This window comes from Galeopterus variegatus, unplaced genomic scaffold (assembly GCF_000696425.1).
Source record: "Galeopterus variegatus unplaced genomic scaffold, G_variegatus-3.0.2 Scaffold3710, whole genome shotgun sequence".
Lineage (NCBI taxonomy): Eukaryota > Metazoa > Chordata > Mammalia > Dermoptera > Cynocephalidae > Galeopterus > Galeopterus variegatus.
Genome location: NW_007729821.1, coordinates 92953 through 114534, shown reverse-complemented (window position 1 = coordinate 114534; position 21582 = coordinate 92953). Strand labels below are relative to the sequence as shown.

At 40.0% G+C, this 21582-nt stretch overlaps 1 protein-coding gene across 1 annotated transcript in view; it reads right to left on the bottom strand.

Annotated features, from left to right (window-relative positions):
• PDE11A (phosphodiesterase 11A) overlaps nt 1–21582 on the bottom strand; it is a 191541-nt gene that overhangs the window by 92727 nt on the left and 77232 nt on the right. The window contains exons 5-6 of the mRNA XM_008585781.1: nt 9007–9153; nt 8637–8744 (exon numbers count right to left, since the gene is read on the bottom strand). Of these exons, the coding sequence (XP_008584003.1) occupies nt 8637–8744; nt 9007–9153 (255 nt within the window). The remainder of the gene's footprint in view (nt 1–8636; nt 8745–9006; nt 9154–21582) is intronic.

Sequence of the window (21582 nt, the reverse complement as noted above, 5' to 3'; positions counted from 1 at the left end):
TAAGAGGGAGGGAATCCATGATGTACTGGAGATTCTCAATGGTGGAAGAAATTCCAAGCCGAAGGCACTTGCCTCTGAATGACCCTCCCTGGACGCTCATGTCCAGGCACCGTGGCAGCACCCTTAGTGGACTGGCTAAGGGAGAGGGACAGAGGACTGGTTTTCACAGAGTCTCCCTTCCACCCCTTCATCCTTCTCTCTCTTCTGAACAAGAAGAGCAAAGAGCACTGCTCAGACCATTCCAAGGGTTTTGAAAGGCGAGGTTCCTCAAGGAAGTACCTTTTCTGGAAGACTCTGCACACCATGTCCCTAATCTGTGTCATCATGTCTCAACCCATCAATAGATGGCTTGAATTTGGAGGTTCTGTAAGCTTGGGTCTGAAAAACAGCATTTACCAAGAAAGCATTTAATTTCTGGCATTTAAAAATTCCTGGTATCCAGAGTGTTGCCGGGTCACTGTCTGGGACCTTTGTTTGGTACATTAATTAAAATCAAATTTATTTCAGCCAAAAAGAGTTCTTTGAGGGTTTTATTGTAAATGCCACATACAAGGTGCTTATGTCTTCTAAAAAAATGCCTCTAGGGCTGGCCAGTTAGCTCAGTTGGTTGGAGTGTGGCCTTGTAACACCAGCATGAAGGGTTTGGTTCTCAGAACCGGCCAGCAGCCAAAAAAAAAAAAGCCCCAAGGTGCAATGTTGATGACCTAACAAGCTCTGCTGGGCCATCCATAATAGGAGGAATCTATCTGTGAAACTTCGATCTCCTAACAAGGACCATTGTTAAAGCACACGTTTGGGCTCCGCATGCACTTACAGCAAGCCCAACATACTTTTTCTTGGGACTCTACCTTGTTTGCTTCAAGATGGAATGGGCACCTCTCAACATGTAAAGCCTAGGGACAGGCTGGTGGGTGTCAAACTGTTGGATATGCTCCAAGGCTATGATTTTAGGCAGAGGGCTTTCTCAAACTTTAGAGTAAAAGCAGATTTCAGTTGCCTACCATGAGTGCTTCCTAGTAAACTCATACTATTTGATGCCACATCCTCCCTTCTTGTTTTAAGAGGATCCTATCTTTGCCAACCAGAGATAGTGTGTGATGAAAGCCCAAGTGGGGGAAGAACAGGTATTCAACCACAGCCCTCTATTGGGGGAAAATGCTACTGGACAAACCACAGGACCTAGACTTAGTGGTCATACTCCCGTGGAACTTACAGTAATAAGTAATAAGTAACTTACAGTAATACTTGTCTGCCAGTATTTGGGTCTGCTGAAGCTACTGGACAAACCACAGGACCTAGACTTAGTGGTCATACTCCCGTGGAACTTACAGTAATGTTTGTCTGCCAGTATTTGGGTCTGCTGACCTGAAAAAGAGGCACTTCAGAGGTCCAGAGACTTTTCCAGCTGTTTCGCCCAGCACCGACATGTTTATGCCCCCTCTCCCAGGGCACGCAATACAACAAACCAATTGTAGTTTGTCTAATCACCACGGGAGTGGGATAGTTTTGATTCCAATTTGCTTCTCTTTCTTCTCAGGATGAATGTAACCAAACATCGATTTGGCATTAATTAAATATTGATTTAAGACTAAGTGATCCTTACCTTACTAAGCTCAGAGTTGAGAAGACCTTAGAGTTTACACTTAAATGACTTTCTTTTACGACCAGAAGCTTCTGAAGGCACCAAATACCAAATCATAAAATCTAAGTCAAGATTTGGGCATATGTAGACTCTTAACCTCAAATAATGTTGCAAATGCCTGTCCCTGAAAGTCTTAGGAAAGCAAGGCAGCAAAACTGAATGGTTGCCTGGTACAATTGCTTGTGTTGGGTAGATGTTTGATGCATGAATAAAAAAATCTGGATCAATGTTATACAATTTTATTTAATTATTTTTAACCACTTCCAAGGCTTACTTTTTAACCTACTTATTACCATAATTTTCAAATTCCTTATTTTGGAAATCTAAAAACATACAAAAGTAGAAGGCTATAATAAACCTCATGTATTCATTGCTTAACTTCAACAAGAATCCATGTCTTGCTGATCTCGTTTCCTCTGTCTCTTCATGTGCTGTGTTTTGTTTGTTAGCGCATTTCAAAGCAAACCTCTGGCACCTGTCAACACTATTTCATTCTCAAAAAGTCCTAATGTGATCAAATAAAGATTGGTCTATATATCTCTGCTCTTATATTTTGATAAAATGTGTGCAAAATGATATACAAATGGTATAAAGAAATTTTCAGACTAAATACTTAATAAGACTTGAAAAAATTGAGGTTTCTATTTCACTTTATATAATAAATAAACATAACTGGATATATGTAGCCCATATACAGCATTCTAAAAAGAAACAAAAGAAAAGAACATCAGATTCTAAGGATTTAGCTTTCAACACTAAGAGTATATGTGCTTTATGATTTTTTTGAGGACAAGGAAAGCATGTTTTGTCCATGTTTAGAAATGCAGTTTATATTTTATTTATGATAAATTACTAGCAAATATAGCATATGGTTTGTGGGCTCAGAAAATGAAGGATATCACTTAATGCACATTAATTGTGCAGAAAGATAGATCTTTCAAAGTGCCAGGAGAGGCCAGGTTGATGAATTTCAAGAAAGTGAGGCCTTTTCAAAGCTTACCCCAATTTTTGTTAGCCATTATTGAGATAAAATTAAATATGACACCCACGAAACATTAAAACTTTTCAAAGCTCTCAACTTAACACCCTGAGGTGCCAGGTTTCAATCCCAAGAAAGTGCCACTACAAAGTCATACACTGTGGAAAATGGAGGCTGTGATAAACTACCGTGACTATGCTGCCGGGTCTCCCTGACCTGGAGGATTCAGCTGGCGTCATAAAACACAAAGTGACAGATTAAGCAGTTTACCAACACCATAAAAATCTCAAGAATAAATTCACTTTAATCAAAAATCCTATATTGTAACTAGGCAGCCCTAGCCCCGAAACCAGATACATTTCCTTACAAGCCTGTGTCCAGGAGCAAGAGCTTACACTTTCCCTGTAATGCCAGACATGATTATGTTTATACACTTCTACAATTTACATGTCCTAAGAAAAATACCCTGCTCTGGCTGATGGTGCGGGAGAATTTATTTTCACTAGAAAGGGAATGACCCATAACTCATGAATGGCAGCGCTTAAAATGAGTTATGGAGGTTGCTCTCCTGTGAGAGGAAATGGATTGGATTATCCTTCTGCCCAATTGTATGTTTGGTTATTAACACACCAGGTTCTTAATTATATGCAGCTTTGCCTTTTTTTCTTTTATAAAATAAATGTGGATAAAGGGAATGTCAGTTAAGCAAGGAGTACCTAATTGGAGCTCTGAGACGTAGGCAGAGACTAAAAATAAATGATTAAAAGACAGGAGTCTTATGTAATTTAAACATGGTATTCAAATTGATTAGCTCCATAGTTAATTTATAGTGCTCAGTTCTGATATTCTGCAAAAACATTAACAAGCACTGCTTTCCTAAATTAAAAATTTGTCATCTTTTAAGTTACCTCTACATGAAGATTAAAGAATTGGTTTTTCTAACTAGCAGATTTTATTGTATAATAATGTTGCCATCTATTTTAAAGAAAATATAACTAGGTGCTACTTATATTGATAAGGAAATGCAATGCAAAAAAAGATGTTTGATGATTGCAAATATTATTGTTACTTTATTATATAGTCAGTTACAGACCAAAACATCTAGCTGTCTTTGTATCTTCCAATGTTACAATCTATAAAGGAATTCAATTTTTGTTGAAACTAGGATTCTGGTTATTGTGTGAAAACATTTTATTTAAAAATTCAGTCCATTCTATCCTTCTTGGGGGTAGGGGGGAGAATTCCAATTGTGCTTCTAAGATCTCCTTCCAGAAGAAATTTTCTACCTCAAAAAATCAAGGACTTTCCTGAAAACCATAGACCGCGGACAGCACATTATCCTCAAGCTGGTGAATCAGAGGGATTTTCTCACTAGACGTCCTTTCTGCTCTCTAGTTTGAATTATCAAGAAAACGGCTTGGCTTATCTCTGAAAATAACCTTGTTGACAATACAAATATGGACTTAAATTCGCTACCTCCACTTTTAAGATTTAAGAAGCCCCCAGTAAATGTCAGGGGGTGTCAATGTGTTTGCTGTGATACTCGGTTATTATTAGTGCTTAACTGCAATTCCACACCAGCGCCATGCTGCCAGCACTGCCATAAATTTTAATGTGATCATGTGCTCTTCTCTTTTCATATCCAGTGAATTCTGCAAGATCATAATATTCTATATGAACCCTAGCTGAACCTTAGTGTGATATGAAGAAAGAACAAGATTTCTAGCAGTGATAGTTGTTCATCATCTTGTAGTTTTTTTTGTTAGAAAAACTGGACACTGAACAACATGGTTCCTTGAATAATATTACCCTAAACTAAATTCGCTCATTCAATTAATCTTTATTGAGCCCCTACAGGATGCAGGGCATGGCCCAAAGTGCTAATGAGTACATTTATGGGATAGTAAAGAATACTGACTCTTAAGAAAACCTTTTTCCCCCCCTTGGAAAATCTGTCAGAGCTCATACATCATTTATAAAACTGAAAAATGTCTCTGCAACCTCAGCACCACTACACGCCTTTTATTTTACAGAATACTATCAAAAGCACAGTCATTTCCTATATCTGGTCTATGTTGTGAATATAAGAATGTGTCCATCATCTTTCATTATGTATGTGCTTGATGGATATTTATTTATAAATAAAAAAATTATTATATTATTTATAATATTTATAAATAAATATTTATTCTATAAATAAAGAGAAAATTCTATAATTATCATTGATTTGCAGATTTTTTATTCTTTGTTTTAACTGCAAATAATAACTGGCACTTTATACTGTATTTAAAAGAGGAATTGAAAATATTTGGTAAAATTTAATCATCTAAATGTACCTTTAAAAGTAAAGGATAACATTGAAGCTTTCATTTTACAAATTCGAAATTTCAGGCCAGAGGCATGAAACAAATTAGTAAGTCATTAATGGGGTTCTCACTTAACTAAATATCCACCATTTTATATCAAGTTCCTTGTCATACAAAGTAGCCCCTCTTTTTTCAAATTTCTAAAGGAACAAAATCGTTTGTTACCTAGACATGAGCCTGAATATTTTTGTAAAACACAATTCTGAGTCAATACATTTGTTTTCTGTGTGTGAAATGATTTTAGGGTTAAAGGTTAGGAAGCTAGTGCATATATTTATAATTTGCTTGTCCTGTCATACATGGTGCCAAAATTTCCTCAGCAGTTACACACAACTATGCACGTTCCCAATTCCAGAGACAATGGATTTGGGAAAATGCACAATCACAGATTTAAGTTCACATGGAGAACGCCGTATTTTTCATGTAACAGCCCAGTGGGCGCGGAGCCAGTCATAAAACAGGCCTATTCTGATAGGAGGGGCTCTCTTCAGACAGACTGGCTTTGCTGGTGTCTCTTTTAAGAGAAACATTTATTTTGTGTTAGGGTGTGTGCCTCAGTATCTCCTGTTAGAGGAAAAGAAGCATTTCCAAGGAAGGTTGGTAAATTTTTTTTCCTCTTCTTTTCCAGCAACTGGCTGGGAATCTTTGCCTTGGAGTGCCATCTAGAGGAAAATTCAGTGTACATGCACCATGCTTTCTCAGATTTGTGAGCCAGGCTGAATCCAGAGGTTGGTGTATGGTGAATGTCTTTTTCTCCAGATTAATACAGAATTTTGGTTCTAACTCAACATAAGGAAATGATTACTTGAATGGAAATAGAATCACTGATGAGATCAAAATAGTGAAAGACCCTAAGTCTTTAGTAGAGCCCGAAGCGTTAGTGACCATTCATGGAAATAAGTAGAATATCATTTTGCTATAGGCAGAGGTCATATTTCAGAAATTGGAATTTATGAATAAGTTAAATTCATTTTTACCTACACTGGTCAAGTAATCTCTGTTATCTCCATAGTTATATACTTAATTTAAAAATTCTGATTGTAACCATATTGTCCATGGTCAAGTTGGAGAAGATAGCTGCTTGTGTTAAGGACAAACAAAAGCTGGCACTTTCCACTTATTGTAACCGTTAGTCAAGTTCAGCAAAATTAAATGAGCAGAAAATAATATGTTTTCCAGATGTGGCTACTCAGTTCAATGTAAGGGAGAAAAAATAATATTTACTAACATATTCTTTCCAAAGTCATGTTTTTATTTTGGAATCCCCTCCATCTTAGAGAACTTTAACAGCAAAGTCTCCTCTTTTTCCACTCGCATGAATATAAAAACAAAACCCAAACCTTTTCCAACAGTGATGCCCTTCAAGATTGATGAGCAGATGTGCAAAAACAACTGAACCTTTGAAATGTTCTGACAGTATGAGTATCCCCATTGTGCTGACATAGTTAGTTTGAGAGTTCTACATTCTTCAGTTTCTTGAAAAGGATCAAGACTGTCTATATCATGGAACTACTGACTGATGATAACTGCGTGTATATTTCCTTTTGCTCCTAAGTGCTCACCCCCTGGCCCTTGCCAGATTCCTCCATCCCAACTATTTTAAGGCTCATCATAAAAATCTGTCTCTGTCCTTGGCATCTAGCTCACAATGTCACAGACATTTCTTTTTTCTTCATTGAGCAAGATTCCTGCTTACTTATTCTGGCAATTTGCCATAAGTTTATAAGTTCTCCAAAATAAGTGGTTAATAAATTCTTTGTTGAATGTCATGTGTGAGCCAGACGCATGAACTATGCACACAAATTATTCCTTGTCTACTGAGATCTTATATGGAAAAGCAAAATTAAATTTTTTTTTTCAAGCAATGTTGGCACTTGAGCAATTAAGCCTCATGGTTCAAAGCGTCTTCCTTGCTCACTTGACTGTTTGACAGCTCTGGTGGTGATTGCAACAGAGAGATGGGGCCAGTCCAGCTTGTCTAGGCCAGTGTGCTGATTCCTTAAGCACTGGGGGGGGGGGCCCCAATACACATGTCACTGAGTGTAAAAGTGAAGACATTTTGGTTTCATCTTCTCATGCCATGTACACATGTGAGTTCAAGTCAATCCAATGTACATTTGTTGAAAACTACCAAGTGCAGGAGAGAGTACAAGCTACTGGTGGGGCCCTCAATAAATAGGTGTTTTGAAAATAAGTGAATGTGGTTAAAAGAATAAGAATTATCTTTTCCCTCACTCAGCTTGCTCTGTCAGAGAATGAGAGATTTGTAACTTAAGGGGGGGGGGGGGGTCCCAATACACATGTCACTGAGTGTAAAAGTGAAGACATTTTGGTTTCATCTTCTCATGCCATGTACACATGTGAGTTCAAGTCAATCCAATGTACATTTGTTGAAAACTACCAAGTGCAGGAGAGAGTACAAGCTACTGGTGGGGCCCTCAATAAATAGGTGTTTTGAAAATAAGTGAATGTGGTTAAAAGAATAAGAATTATCTTTTCCCTCACTCAGCTTGCTCTGTCAGAGAATGAGAGATTTGTAACTTAAAATACACAGTTGAAAGAGGGATGTGTTGTGCTAGATCCAGTGCAGAGAAAGAAGTAATTATTAATGCTTTGGGAGAAAGGGGAAGACTTTGTTGAAAAACTGGCATTAGATTAATGCCTTAAAGGATAAGTAAAATTTTAATAGGCAGAGAACGGGGCAGAGATTTTCATGAGGAAGAAGCCAAATAGTCTTTGCTCATTTGGAATCTATTTCGCTTGGAATTCCCAATTTTGTGTTTAAATTTTAATCTGGGTGCAGATATAAGGTATTGGTATTTAGGTTGTGAGAATCCAAAACTGACGTTCTCTTTTTCTGTATGGTAAAAATGATCACACCCACCCACCCACACACATATATGTATGCAGATATCACTATAATGCCAAAGAAACCAACATATTTAAGCCATAAAGCATTTTACTTGATGATAGTTAACAATATAAGTGTAAATAAGGCCAAAACAAGCCTTATTTCTTGCCATTGAATGGGGATGAACAGAGAATTTTGTTTCAATCTTTGCCACAATCATTTACTTTGAGCTTTCATTCCAAGGCTTACCTCTGGCTACCATTATTGGGTTACAGCCCCTGGGGCAGAGGTTTTAAGCCTAGGGTGAGCTCCTAAATGCTGACAGCATCCACTCCTACTCCTTCCTTCTCCCTTGGCCTCCCTGAGTATTTTCCCAAATAGACATGCTCTTGCAGGATTTCCATGTGCTTGTGGATAATGTTCATTACTTTTCGCTTCCCAAGAGCCCAGAGTCTTATCCAGTGACCTCTTTGTTCTGTTACTCATCTCTATTTCCTTTGCAGAAAGATCACTTTGAAAATCCAAGCATTTCTTTTGCAAAAGAAGCAGTTTATCAAGATAAAACATTGAAAAGAGGCTCACATAATCATTCTAAGGCTATACCTTCTTCAAGGTATCAGTGATTTTACAGAAAGCTCAAAAAGAGTTGTCACATACATATTCCCATAACCAGGGCAGGTAAGTTCTGACATAAAATAATCACGTGGCAATTTCTTAGAGAAATGGAAGTGTAAAGGAGAAGGCCTGTAGGTCCACACGAATGAAAGATGACCTTCCACCATCACTGAACACACTTACAGTTAACATCGCAAACATCAGTTGGCACACATTGAAGGCGTGTCTCCAGTTGTGGTACAGAACCATTCGATAATTTTTCCTCACTGTCAAAAGCCACCTACACAGAGTCTGAAATGAGAGGGAAGAGGTGGCATCAGGCAGTTGTATGTGTCTACAGTAGATCATTATTAAAACAATGCCTGAAGTCTGAGTAACACTCAAGGATCAAAGCCCTTCCACAAACACCTCATCTGATCCTTACAGTAATCCCATGAGGTGTGCGGGGAAGGGATTATCATCCCCATTTTGTATTTGGGAAACCTGTGGTTCAGAGTGGCTACCACGCTGTCCCAGGTGCGCTCCTTGGATCACACAGGACAGAACATCTTACCTCATAGTCGATTTTAAACTTCTGTACCATTCCCAGCTCCATGAACATTCGAAGAGCAGCCGTGATCATGGCATCCACATCGAGAGAAAAGTCATCAAAATGAATGTCATCGATGGCAAGTTCTGACACCAGAGGGATGTTGGCTGCCTACAAAATCAAAAGACATGTCAGGCCAAGTTCACCAGCTTTCCCAAACCCCTCATCCTGCCCTACTCCCCAGCTTATCAGAAGTGCCACATAAATCAGGCCTGACCTGCACTTACACCCTGATACAGCTAAACTCTGAGCTGTAAATGCCTTTTGTTTCTGAACTGCAAATGCCCCAAGTAAATGAAGAGAGAAGGGGGGAGGGGAGCTAATCTGAAGATAAAATATATGCACTGGATCTAGTCTGCAGAATTGAGAGCACAGAACTGTCCAATTTACTGAACCCACGGTCCATGCAATACATTCTGATGCATATTACCGAGCACTAAATGCAAGAAACACGTGGGCAGCCAGCAGCTGTGAATTTTAATTGCTGCTGTTCAGAAGGAGATAGGAATATACCACTTTGCCTTCTTTCTTGTATTCTTGTATCCTGCAGCTTGCACATGCTCTTTGTTATGCATGTGTTCCTTATATTCAGAAAGATAGGAAGGATCAGACAGCACATCTCTCTGGTGCAAAATGTGTTGTCTTAATAAAATGGAGATGTTTGGAGAGCTAGCATATGTATATATTTCACTGAAGAGCTGCATTTTGCTATACTGTTTAGCTTCACTCTATATAACATCACAATGTAATTAAAATACTGGTTATACATATTCAGGGTTTTAAAAATGCTGATGTTAGACAGCTGTCAATCAGTTGACCCACACAAACCTAAAGAAAAAAAGATCTTTGGAAATCATTTGAATGCTGATTTCATCAGTTTTACCATATCCTTTGGGCCACTCTTGGTAAGGAAGTCACTTTTATGTTCTCAGGTTATCAGAGACCATTCTGTATTCATATTCCCTGTCTATTCACTGGATATAAATTACTGCAGCAGTAATTTATGCCCTGGAACTACTTTGGCTGAGCAATTAAATCCAACTCTTGTCACTCTAAGGATTTCAGAAACCACATAATCAATCCTTTTTTCCCAACTCTATGCTCCTCCATAGGAACTTACATCTCTAGGCTAAAATCCAAACACTGGTTATTCCCCACAACATGGAAGAACAATGAACAAATATATAAATTACAGGACAATTAACCTTCTGTTCTGTAGATTAGTTATTTTTATCAAAAAATTAATCACCTTACCCTTCAGTAAATAATCTTAACATGTTAACATGTTTATAGACTCTAGCTCCTTGGAATTAAAAAGATAAGCCTTGTGAAATTCAAACATGGTAGTGGAAACTCATCTTTGGTGTATGTGTCCTTGCTCAGAGTTCCTGGCCCCATGCAAGCACGTTCCCTTTTTATTTTTTAATTTGAAAAATATTTTTTAATCAAAGATATAGATGCATATTTTAAGAACAAATTAGGTCTATAAGGCTAGTTATACAAACACATACACTAGCAGAACTCTTTTGGTACCAAAAGTTTCCCTCAACCAGGGGCAACAACTTTCAAGTCATCTAGATAATTCCTTGCTCAGAGTTCCTGGCCCCATGCAAGCACGTTCCCTTTTTATTTTTTAATTTGAAAAAATTTTTTAATCAAAGATATAGATGCATATTTTAAGAACAAATTAGGTCTATAAGGCTAGTTATACAAACACATACACTAGCAGAAATCTTTTGGTACCAAAAGTTTCCCTCAACCAGAGGCAACAACTTTCAAGTCATCTAGATAATTTTTTTTTTTTTTTTTTGTATTTGGCAAAGTAAGATGCTTGCAGTTTTATTTTTTGACTAATTTCTGTTTTAAGCATTATCTGTCTATTAACTTCCCACCACTGAAATGATGATTAAGCTGTCTTACACTACATCTTCCAATCCCTGCTGCCTCATGTACTAACCTTTTTCATTCCCTTATGTGTGAACTTTGCTCAGATAAATGTTCAGGATTTATATTATTACGACTACATATAAGATATTCATAGCTAAGTCACGCAATTTACTGTGATTACTTTTCCTTTCCTTGACCACATTTTGTATTCTGCAGAGTTAATAATTGTTTTCTTTAATGTGTGCTTAGTTTTCTACGTACTTATAATTAATTCAACCCATCAGTTGTCTAAGTCTCCTCTCAGAATGCTTTGGGTATTCCATCAATTTCATGAAGAAATCACTTCTGGAACTTTCTGCACTTCTTCAGTCTGAGCTGTCTGTCTTCTACATCTGACGTATTGTTTTCATTCTAGGATGCTCTTTCACCACAATTCCGGGGGTGCCTTCGTCTTTCTCTTTTGTTTCTGTATCCCACGTCTTTATCTGTCTTGGTTTCTCCCCTCATTTTGGTGAGACATTGCTATGGGTTGAATGTGTCCCCCAAAAGTTCATGTATTGGAAACTTGACCCCATTGTAACAGTGCTAAGATGGTGGGAAATCCAATTGTGGTACTTAAAAGGTGGAGACTTTAGGAGGTGATTGGATCATAAGGGCCCTGTCCTCTTGAGTGGATTAACCCATTAATGGGTTAATGGGTTATCAGGGAGTGGTTCTGTCGGCTTTATAAGGAGAGCAAGTGAGCAGGTTTTATCTCTCTTGTTCATGCCAGTCTCACCATGTGACCTCTGGTCACCACAGGACCCTGGTTAATGGGTTATCAGGGAGTGGTTCTGTCGGCTTTATAAGGAGAGCAAGTGAGCAGGTTTTTTCTCTCTTGTTCATGCCAGTCTCACCATGTGATATTCTGGTCACCACAGGACCCTATAGAGAGTTCCCACCAAGAAGAAGGCCCCTTGGACCGTGGACTTCTCAGCCTCTGAAACTGTAAGAAATACATTTCATTTCTTTATAAGTTACCCAGTTTTAAGTATTCTGTTTTAAGCAACAGAAAACGAACTAATACAGACACATCCTTCAGTAGCTTCCCAAGAAAAGGTGTGGGGTAGGTAGATTTGAGCCCTTGCATTCTGAAGTGTTTTCATATTATTGGCACATTTCATTGATAGTTTGTCTAGATACAGATTTCTAGGTCAGAACCATTCCATTAGAATTTCAAAGGCATTGTTCTATCAGCTTTAGATGTTACTTTTGAGAAGTCAGAAGCTATTCTGGGCTCTTATTCCATTTTCGTAGGATCTTTGTTTGCTTCCAGAGTTCTGAAATGTCATGAAACTGTGCCTTGGTGTGGGTTTATTTTTGTTCATAATTCTAAATTCTTTGTGACCCTTTAACCTGGAAAATTATGTCCTTTAATTCTAGATGGTTTAAAAATGAGCTCTTTGATTATTTCTTCCTGTCTCTTATTCTTCTGGAATTCCTTTTACTTGAACTTGGGACTTGTTTTTCTTTATTTTTTCCATTCTTTTTTCTTTTTTCATGTCTTCTATTTCTCATATTTTTCATTATTTTCTTTTTGCTCCATTTTCTGAGAAATATCCTCTCTTCTCATTCTTGAGATTTTAATATCACAGTTTTTATTTCTAAGAGCTATTCTTTTGTTGTCTGGAGATTCCTTTTTTATTTTTATTTTTCAATAGCACCCTAATTTTGTCTCATGGATGCAATATCTTCTCTTACCTCTCTGAGGGTGTTAATGATAAGTCTCTGACATTTTCTTCTCCCTTCACAGTTTACTTCACTCCTTTCACTTTGTTTTAGTCTCTCTTTTTTTATTGTGATAGAAAAACACATAACATAAATTTACTCTCTTAATTTTTAAGTGCATAGTATACAGTATTGTTGACTATATGCACATCGTTGTACAACAAATATCTAGAACTTGTTCATCGTGCGTGACTGAATCTTCCTAGCCATTGAACAACAGCTCCCTCTCTCCTCCTCCCAGCTCCTGGCAAACACCATTCTACTTTCTGTTTCTGAATTTGATTACTCTAACCACCTCACATAAGTAAATTATGCAGTATTTGTCTTTTTGTGATTGGCTTATTTGACTTAGCATAATGTCCTCAGAGTTCATTCATGTTGTTGCAAATGACAGGATTTCCTTCTTTTCTAAGGCTGACAATATTCTATTGTATGTGTATACCACACTTTCTTTGCATTCATACACCTGTGGTTTAGTGTCTTTCTTAATCAGCTATCCTTCAATAAATTATTTTAATATATTAAGTCTTTAGGAATATTAGAGGTTTTCCTTAGCTGTATAGTAATCTTTGATAGTCTGCTCCAGTTTAAAAGTGGGCCTCTAAAAGCTTCTATTATTGCTTCTTGAGGATTCTGTGGAGGAGGATCTGACTGAACCTGTTTCATTGGGGAAGCCACCAAGTGTCAGTGTCTTTGTGTCTTTGCTAAAGCTACTCAGATTCCCCAGAGAAGAATCTTCTGGCTGGAGGCTAGTGGGCTGGGGGTGAGAGGAGGAGTCTCAGCACTGGTCTGAACCTGTCCATGCAATCCTCTGTTCTCAGCCTGCAGTCCTACCCTCAAGCTCTGCACTGATGATCCCTGAACCTGAAGACCTGCTGTTATACCCTCTCCAGAGCATAAGACTTCAGCCTTTATGGGGTGGAGTCATACAAAAGATCCAGGGAAGTAACTTCTTACACTTTCCATTTTCCTGTTTATAGCCTCTCTGTTCCCACTTCCAAAGGTACTTAAATAGCCAATTCCTGAGCTATTGGTGGGGGGCAGTCTGTGGTATAAATCTGCCTGCCTCTCAGCTGTTCCCATTGCTAGCTTATTTTGGCTTTCTTAAGGTTTCCTAATTACTTAATATTTATCATCTGTTTTCTAGACTCCAAAATTTTGTCATTGGTAAGTCTTCTCTCAATTCCTTTGAGAATTAATGCCTTCAAAAAGTACTTTTACTGTTGTTTTAGTGGGGCTTGGGTAGGGAACAAAAGAAAATGAATGTGTTTAATCTACTATCTTTATCCAAAAACCATTGAAATTATCTTTATTAAATGATACCTTCAATGGTCAGCTTGGAGAGCTCAGAGGTAAGCCAGCCTTTGGTCTTTTGCCTTCTGTTTCTCTGTGCACGGGCCTGGTTGTGACTGTGTAGGTCTTCTTTTCCTGTTCTGTGCCCCCTGTGTTCACTTGAGCCAATGCCATCACTTGTTAGGTTGTGATGGTCTTAGCGGTAGACGCATGTGTCTTTCCCTTAGGGAGGCTCCAGAACAACTCTATATTCCCATCCCATATTTCAGGGCTTTGCATTTAGAGAATGCCAAGTACTCAGAAAGATCTGTGCGTGTTGTACTTTGCTCAAATTCAAATTCAAATACAACTGGAAAACCACTTCCTACAAGATAGAGGCCCTATCCCAAAAGACACAAGTCTTTTTGGCCACAAAAGAGAAGTTTGGTTCTAAATTGGCAAAGTAAGTGGAACCCATTTACAGTTTGTCACCAAAGGAGCAGAAATGGTGACGGAGACGGCACTGCTACTCTCCAGGTGGCCCCTGTCTTGTTGATTATTAATAGCGTATTCCCTGATGCCATTATAAATTCTCCACTCTTCAAAGGCACTAAATTCACTTAATTATCTTAAAAATTAAAGAATATAGGCATTTTTTCATTATGAAATGTTAATGGAAAGGAAATAAGAACATTAGGTTGAAAAATGTAGGATGACCTCTGGTTCACCAAGACCCATCCTTATTGACCTTGTCTTTTTTCCCCTAATAGGTTGATTGATCCACAGTTAAATCATACTAGTCGATAGATCAGCCTGAGCCCTGCCATAAACCCTTGCTGGCACTTGTAGATGCAGAGAAATTTCCAAGCCTTTCAGGAATGACCATTTTCAGCTATTTTGAGAAGTATGGGTTATTTTTATCCACACATTCCTGGGCTCAAGAGAAAGTTCTGGAGAAAATTATGAAAAGTAAAGAGCGGCATTTGTCCTGAGGAGATGAGCATGAAGGTCGTGTCTGCAGAAGATTTGGGAACAGCCTTTCTTTGCCAAATTCCCTGTTATAGAGACACATGCTCCCCATCTCTTCCAACAAACAGACAATGGGACTGTATCTTCCAAACTTATAATTACTCTAGCCATAGGATATTAACAAAACAATTCAAAGTCAATTTCCCCAAGTGTCACTCTTCAACTTTTAAATATTTATAAGGTGCCATATCCCTAAATCAAAGAGGAGTGCCACAATCCAAAATAACTACTGAATTAATAGCCAGGAAATAACATTTGGATAAAAGAACCATTTGCTTTACTGCAGCAATAAATGAAAACACAGAATTATGAGTCCTGGAGCTAATTTGAATAATGTTCAAGAAGTGGGACTCTCGCTGGCTGGGAGTACCTGATATCCTTTGACCGTTCCTCTTCTTTGTTTGGGTCTTAATAGTTAAGTGGTTCTCAAAGGGAGTCATAAAACTGCCTCCTCTAAAATTGAAAAGGTAGCTTTACAAAGAGGTTGTAAAATGTTAAAATACAATCCTGGATCCCTTGACACATGAACATTACATTTTGTAATGCTCAGAAAATGGGAAGAAACAACAAATGGGTGATCACCCAGTCCTGGCAATTCAAAGGGAAACTGACTTGTTGCCATTCTAGTCCACTCACCCACTTACTCCTCCGGGCAAGAGCAGAAGTCAAGGGCCTTAGGATTCTGGAATTAATGGAGACAAGAGGCTGAGCTGTGGTGACACGGAAGGGACAGCACAGCTTTTTCTTTCACCAGCACTTTTATAGCACTTATTATGTGCCAGACACTGTTTTAGCAGTAATATGTGTAAAGATGCATACTAACGCATCAGTTCTTCACAAGGACCCATGTTATGATGAGGTAACTGACTTAGATGATAAACAGGTTGTCCAAATTTGCACAGTGTGATGGACTTTTATAGCACTTATTATGTGCCAGACACTGTTTTAGCAGTAATATGTGTAAAGATGCATATTAACGCATCAGTTCTTCACAAGGACCCATGTTATGATGAGGTAACTGACTTAGATGATAAACAGGTTGTCCAAATTTGCACAGTGTGATGGAAGAGGCAGATTTGAACCTGTCTCTGGGGAGTTTGGTTCTAGAGACTGGCTCCTAACTGCTATTCTAGGCATAGTATAGGGCCAATGCCTAAAAATGGGCATTGAAAGGTCCCCACATTCCTGTATTATGCAGAGTAACTTGGGTGCACCATGGGCAGCATTCAGGATTTAGATCCAGATGACTGGCCTATCAGTCCATTTTTTTATGATGGGCAGCCTGGACCCACGGGGGTGGGGAGAACAATGATTTGGTCTTTGCTTATATGAACCCACTTGGGGAAGTCTCCAAACTCACAACTGACTTTGGAATGAACCCCGGTTGCTAGCTTGTGTTGACTGGAGCTGATGCAGAACCAACTCAATACCATTCTGAAAAAATAACGTGTCCTCTGGAGAAGCAGGAGCAGACTTGGACAGATGGTGTCGGCAGCGCAGTGTTACTCAAAAGTAGGATGTAAATTCTACTCATTGTTGTCTCTTGAAGACATTTATTAAATTTACATTGTAGTTGCCTAGAACACTCTTCACAACAGATAAGGGCTCTAATCCTACCTGGTGAGTGGCCATGGGCAAGAAACTGAAGTAATTTCTATGGCCTGAGCGTTCTCTATGTGGACAACAATAAAACCGTGTTGCACGACGGTTGTGAGGAGTGAATGAAATAATGCACATGGACAGCCTAGCACAGTGCTTGGAGATAGGAAATGCTAAATAACAGTGACTGCGAGGCTTGCAGTAGTTGTTGGTGTGGTGTTGTTATGTTCGTTAATATTTTTATACTGATACCAGCCCCCCGCCTCCAATAGAATGGACATAAGAGATTTCAATAATTAGACTCTGAGGAGTCAAACTCTATCCTTTCCCTGAGGAGACCTTTTAATGTAATTCATTTTAATTCAGTACACATGTATTGTGTGGCTAACTCTATGCCAGGCACTGCATTAGACACTATGGATACATTTGTGAAATCAACGTGGTCCCTGTGCTCAGAGTTTCTGGGGTGCAGAGACGTAGACAGGTGATTACGGTGCAGTGCAGTTAAGTGCTGGGATTCACCGTCAGAATCCCTAGGAGAGTTTAGTGAAATACTTTTAGCTTAGTGTCCCTGCCTTAATTCCAAATTGTCATTAAATTCAGCTTTATAAATTATATTTAGAATAACTTAAAATGTCAAAAAATAGTTACAATGATTAATTTTCTCAAGGTCACAGAGCCTGTACTAAAACCTAAGAAAAGATACCAACTCCATTCCTAAGATATTCATAGTCTACTCAAGGAGAAAGAAGAGTAAATAGGATGATTAGTGAAAAAACAGAAGCATAAAATTCAGAGGCAACAAGAGGAAGGAGTATATAGGTGGCCAAGACATACAGCGGAGGAGAGTCATTTGATGTGGGCATTGAAGGATGAATACAAGGTAACCAGGAGAACAAGAAAACACGGGCTCGTCCAGGCCCCAGAAGCATAAAATTCAGAGGCAACAAGAGGAAGGAGTATATAGGTGGCCAAGACATACAGCAGAGGAGAGTCATTTGATGTGGGCATTGAAGGATGAATACAAGGTAACCAGGAGAACAAGAAAACACGGGCTCGTCCAGGCCCAGAACAGCACGGGCAGATCAGAGTTCTAATCTCCCCTGACAATGGTGCAATATCATGTGGCACAGTCGGAGAGGGCCCCCGGGTTGATCAAAATGCTGCTTGTTCACAGTGATTCAGGACTTGCTCTAAAAGGCTTGGAACATTTGGCTTCCTCATCAACTGCAAAACTTGAGCTCATCCATGTAAAAGGCATCAAGCTCCCATCGGTGGCCTCAGACCACAGCCGAGGGGCCTGGCTTGCCTCCAGGACTGACTTCTGTTCACTGTCCATGCCAGATCTGATCCCTCAGCCCTTGGCAGGGACCAGTCCCTGTCCTCCCCTTCACTACTCTGATCACCATTTTACTTGTGGCAGGTAACGTGTTTGGACTCTTTTCATATAGAAAAGCCATTGTCTTTGCTTCCTTTTCCCTTTCTTTGCTGCACTCAATGGCAAACCCTTTCTCTCCTCTTCTGGGGGAATTTGAAGATCAAGCAGCCCTCTGTGTATTCCAGGGAAAAGGAACTTGCTTTTGGTTGAGTGGGGTTCTGAGCTTAGTGGGCCATGAGGATCTAGTTTTGAAAGAACCAGAGAAGAGGAGAGTGTGCTGTAGTGATAGAAGGAAGAAAGTGCTCCTGCTGGAGATAAGAAGGGGAGGAGGAAGTATTTCTCCCTCACACAGATGTCAGGGAATGGGATAAGAGAGGAAGGAGAGAGCCCCTGAGAGCATAGCAGCTGAGTTTCCTAGGAAGCATGTGCACCTAGCAGAGGACCGCCATGGAGGCATTGTTTGAGCTCCCATGAGCCACATGGTAGCTGAATCAGGACCTATAGACTGTTCGCTTTTGTTCAAGTGGGCACCTCTCATTGTTTGCACTCAGGGACTCACCAGCTATTCCTCCCATGGAAGACTGGTGAGGACTTTAGCTCATCCAGCACCTCATACCCACTGACCATCCAATGGGATGACACCTGTCTGAGTAATAGACCTCTGCTCAGTCCCCGAACACATAATACCTGATGATGACAATAAAGCCAAGAAAAAGATAGAGGGCTGGCCAATTAGCTCAGTTGTTAGAGCGTGTTGCTGATAATGCCATGGTCTAGGGTTTGACCATGCACTGGCCAGCTGCCAAAAAAAAGGCAGAGTCCTGGGTACCTAGAGAAATGCTGGTGGGGTGGTGCGGGAGCCCTGCACACATGAAGTTGCCTGGGAAGCTGAAATGAACCAGCTCAAGACCCCCTGAGAGCTGGGACAGTGGTTAATGACATCCCTGCTCAAGTGGAAATATTTTGTGTAGTTATTTGTTAGAGGTCTGATAGACAAGTGTAGAAATTGTGTCTGTCTTGTTTACTGTTGTGTCCAAGGTGCTCAGCACAGTCTTCACCATTGTGGGCAGTACCTGGCACGTGGAAGAAACTCATCAAATATTTATTGGATGAGTCAATGAAGGCTTGATAATCCCGCAGAAGGTTATTTTTACTAGTTCTTCCCAAGGCATGCCGGAATATCCCTTGGTGAATTTGAGGTTGTGCGAACTTTTTGCCAACCACTCTCCATGAATACCTTACACTTAGATACACACACACAGAGAAATCAAAGATCAAGTAATATAAGTGAGTCAAGTAGCCTTCTAACTTCAGGTGAGTCTAATGCTCTGTTTCTTTATACATCACTGGGAATATTTGCAATAGGAAACACATAGAGAAGTGTCTGACTCTATGTCCCTGGTCTTCAGGCTCCATTCTGAGCTCCCCAGCTGTGTGACTCTGAGTGGTAAAATGGCCTGTGTCATCTTTCCAAGAAGGAGGTGGGTCCTTGCAGGGTGGATGTGTGAGTGCAACATGGTGGCCCCACAAGGTCATCATCAACTCCTTGTAGTGACCTTATTCCCATGGCTTAGTAGTGGGAGGACGGTGGATGTTTGTAGGCAGCCAAAGTTGTGTTGACTATGTTAGACTTTAAGGTTTAGAGATGTGAGATGTGAGTTCCCTAAAGCAGGTGCTGCCAGCCCAGCATGGTCTTTTGCTGCATTTTGTCTTGGCCCTGCCAGAACCACGATGCCCTTTGTCTGCTGCTTCTCTGGCTCACATGCTTGGCTGGACCTCACTGCCTCCTTCCCACCCCAACCTCTACCTGCTGTGCTGCGGGCTTTGCTCAAGTCCTTGCTGACCCTCCCTGCTGCGGCCTTGGCAGAGAGGAGGGCACAGCCCACGATGCCCTTTGTCTGCTGCTTCTCTGGCTCACATGCTTGGCTGGACCTCACTGCCTCCTCCCACCCCAACCTTTACCTGCTGTGCTGCGGGCTTTGCTCAAGTCCTTGCTGACCCTCCCTGCTGCGGCCTTGGCAGAGAGGAGGGCACAGCTGCCAATGCTTCTTCCATACTCCACAGCATTTGGTAGCAAACGAGGCACACAGATGTGACAGAACAACTCAAGCATTATTTCAGCGACAAGACGGAAACAGAAGAAAGGAGGAAGACGGTGAGAGAACTTGTGTACCAGCAGGAGATAAGGCCGTCTGGGAGCATCAGGTCCTGGAGATGGACCAGGGTTTGGACACCAGTATTAGGGACCTATGAACAGCATACTCCCTACTTCTGTAGTTTCAAGTGGCAGGTTTATCAAAGGATCATCACTAATAAGAATTCAAAGGAACAAGCAAACACTAATCCTGAACCCAGCACTTAAGGCACAGAGGACGGCAAAGGACATGAAGCCTAGAGGCCTGTGAAATGGTAGAGAAGGACAGTGTCTGAGGGCAAAGGGGACTGGAAGCTCAACTTCCCCTCTTTACAGTTTTGGTCAGTTGACAGGAATCTGCCCTGCTTGTGCTGAAATGATGGTAGCCAAAGGCAACAGTGGGCCACCCTGAGAGTGAAGAGGAGGGGCAGGGCCACTGGCCAGGACATGGGCTTTGCGTGGATTTGCCATTCATCTACTGACCTGATCCCACACTCTCTCTTAGCCTGTCCCATACCCTGAGACCCCTCTTCTGGGCCTGCTAGTTAGGGTTAGGAGTCTGTCACCAGGGACACACAGGGCTGGTCACCTAACCATCGCTTTCCAGTGAGCTGGTCAGAAGAAATATTTCAATATCTGTGCATTCAACATAAATAATTTCCCATCCTGTACATCAAAAACTATAGTAGAGCCTCTTTGTCACTTCTGGAACTAAGCCTCTCTCAGCTGTTGCCACAGCAGGCAGCTGGGCTTCTTCTTAGAGAAAAATAGACTCAGCTTTCCACATGCTTTTCATGGTTTCTCTATGCAGTAAGATAAACAAGAATTTATATACTTTTACTTATAGATCCAGTAAATATTTATATTGGATTTGTGCCATAAAAGCACATGAAGCATTGTAAAAGAGGTTTCTACTCTTTGGACTGAATACAGCAATCATTTGCAGTGAAGAAGCAATCTATCAAGCGAGGCAAAGAGGGTGTGGGGCCTGACTCCCAAGCCACAGCTCCCTGGCTTGAATTGTTCCTGGATTTATTCTCGCCTGGGTAGAGGTGCTCCTGAATACACACACGTACATCCACGCACACAGTGTCATGCACACACTGTGTTTTCAATCTGCTCTTTGACCTCTATCAGATATTTAATTAGCCCATTCTGTCTTGTCCTTCTGTCAGACTGTTCTTCCACACTGACAAACATTTTAATGTTGCCTGGACTGTCTTTGGTGATATACATTTGTATTTGACTTAAGCTGAATATGGTGGATAGGGCAAAAATATCTTGGAAATAAAATTATATTTAAAAATATAATTTTTAAATTATATTCAGTGACCCCACACGTAAGGGTCACTGAAAATATTCATAAATTTAAAAACACTAATAACTTTCAAAAAATTAAGTATTTAACCATATTTAGATAGATTAGCAATTTTGTTAGTGCTGGGTGGTATACATATTAGATTTTTTTTTTTTT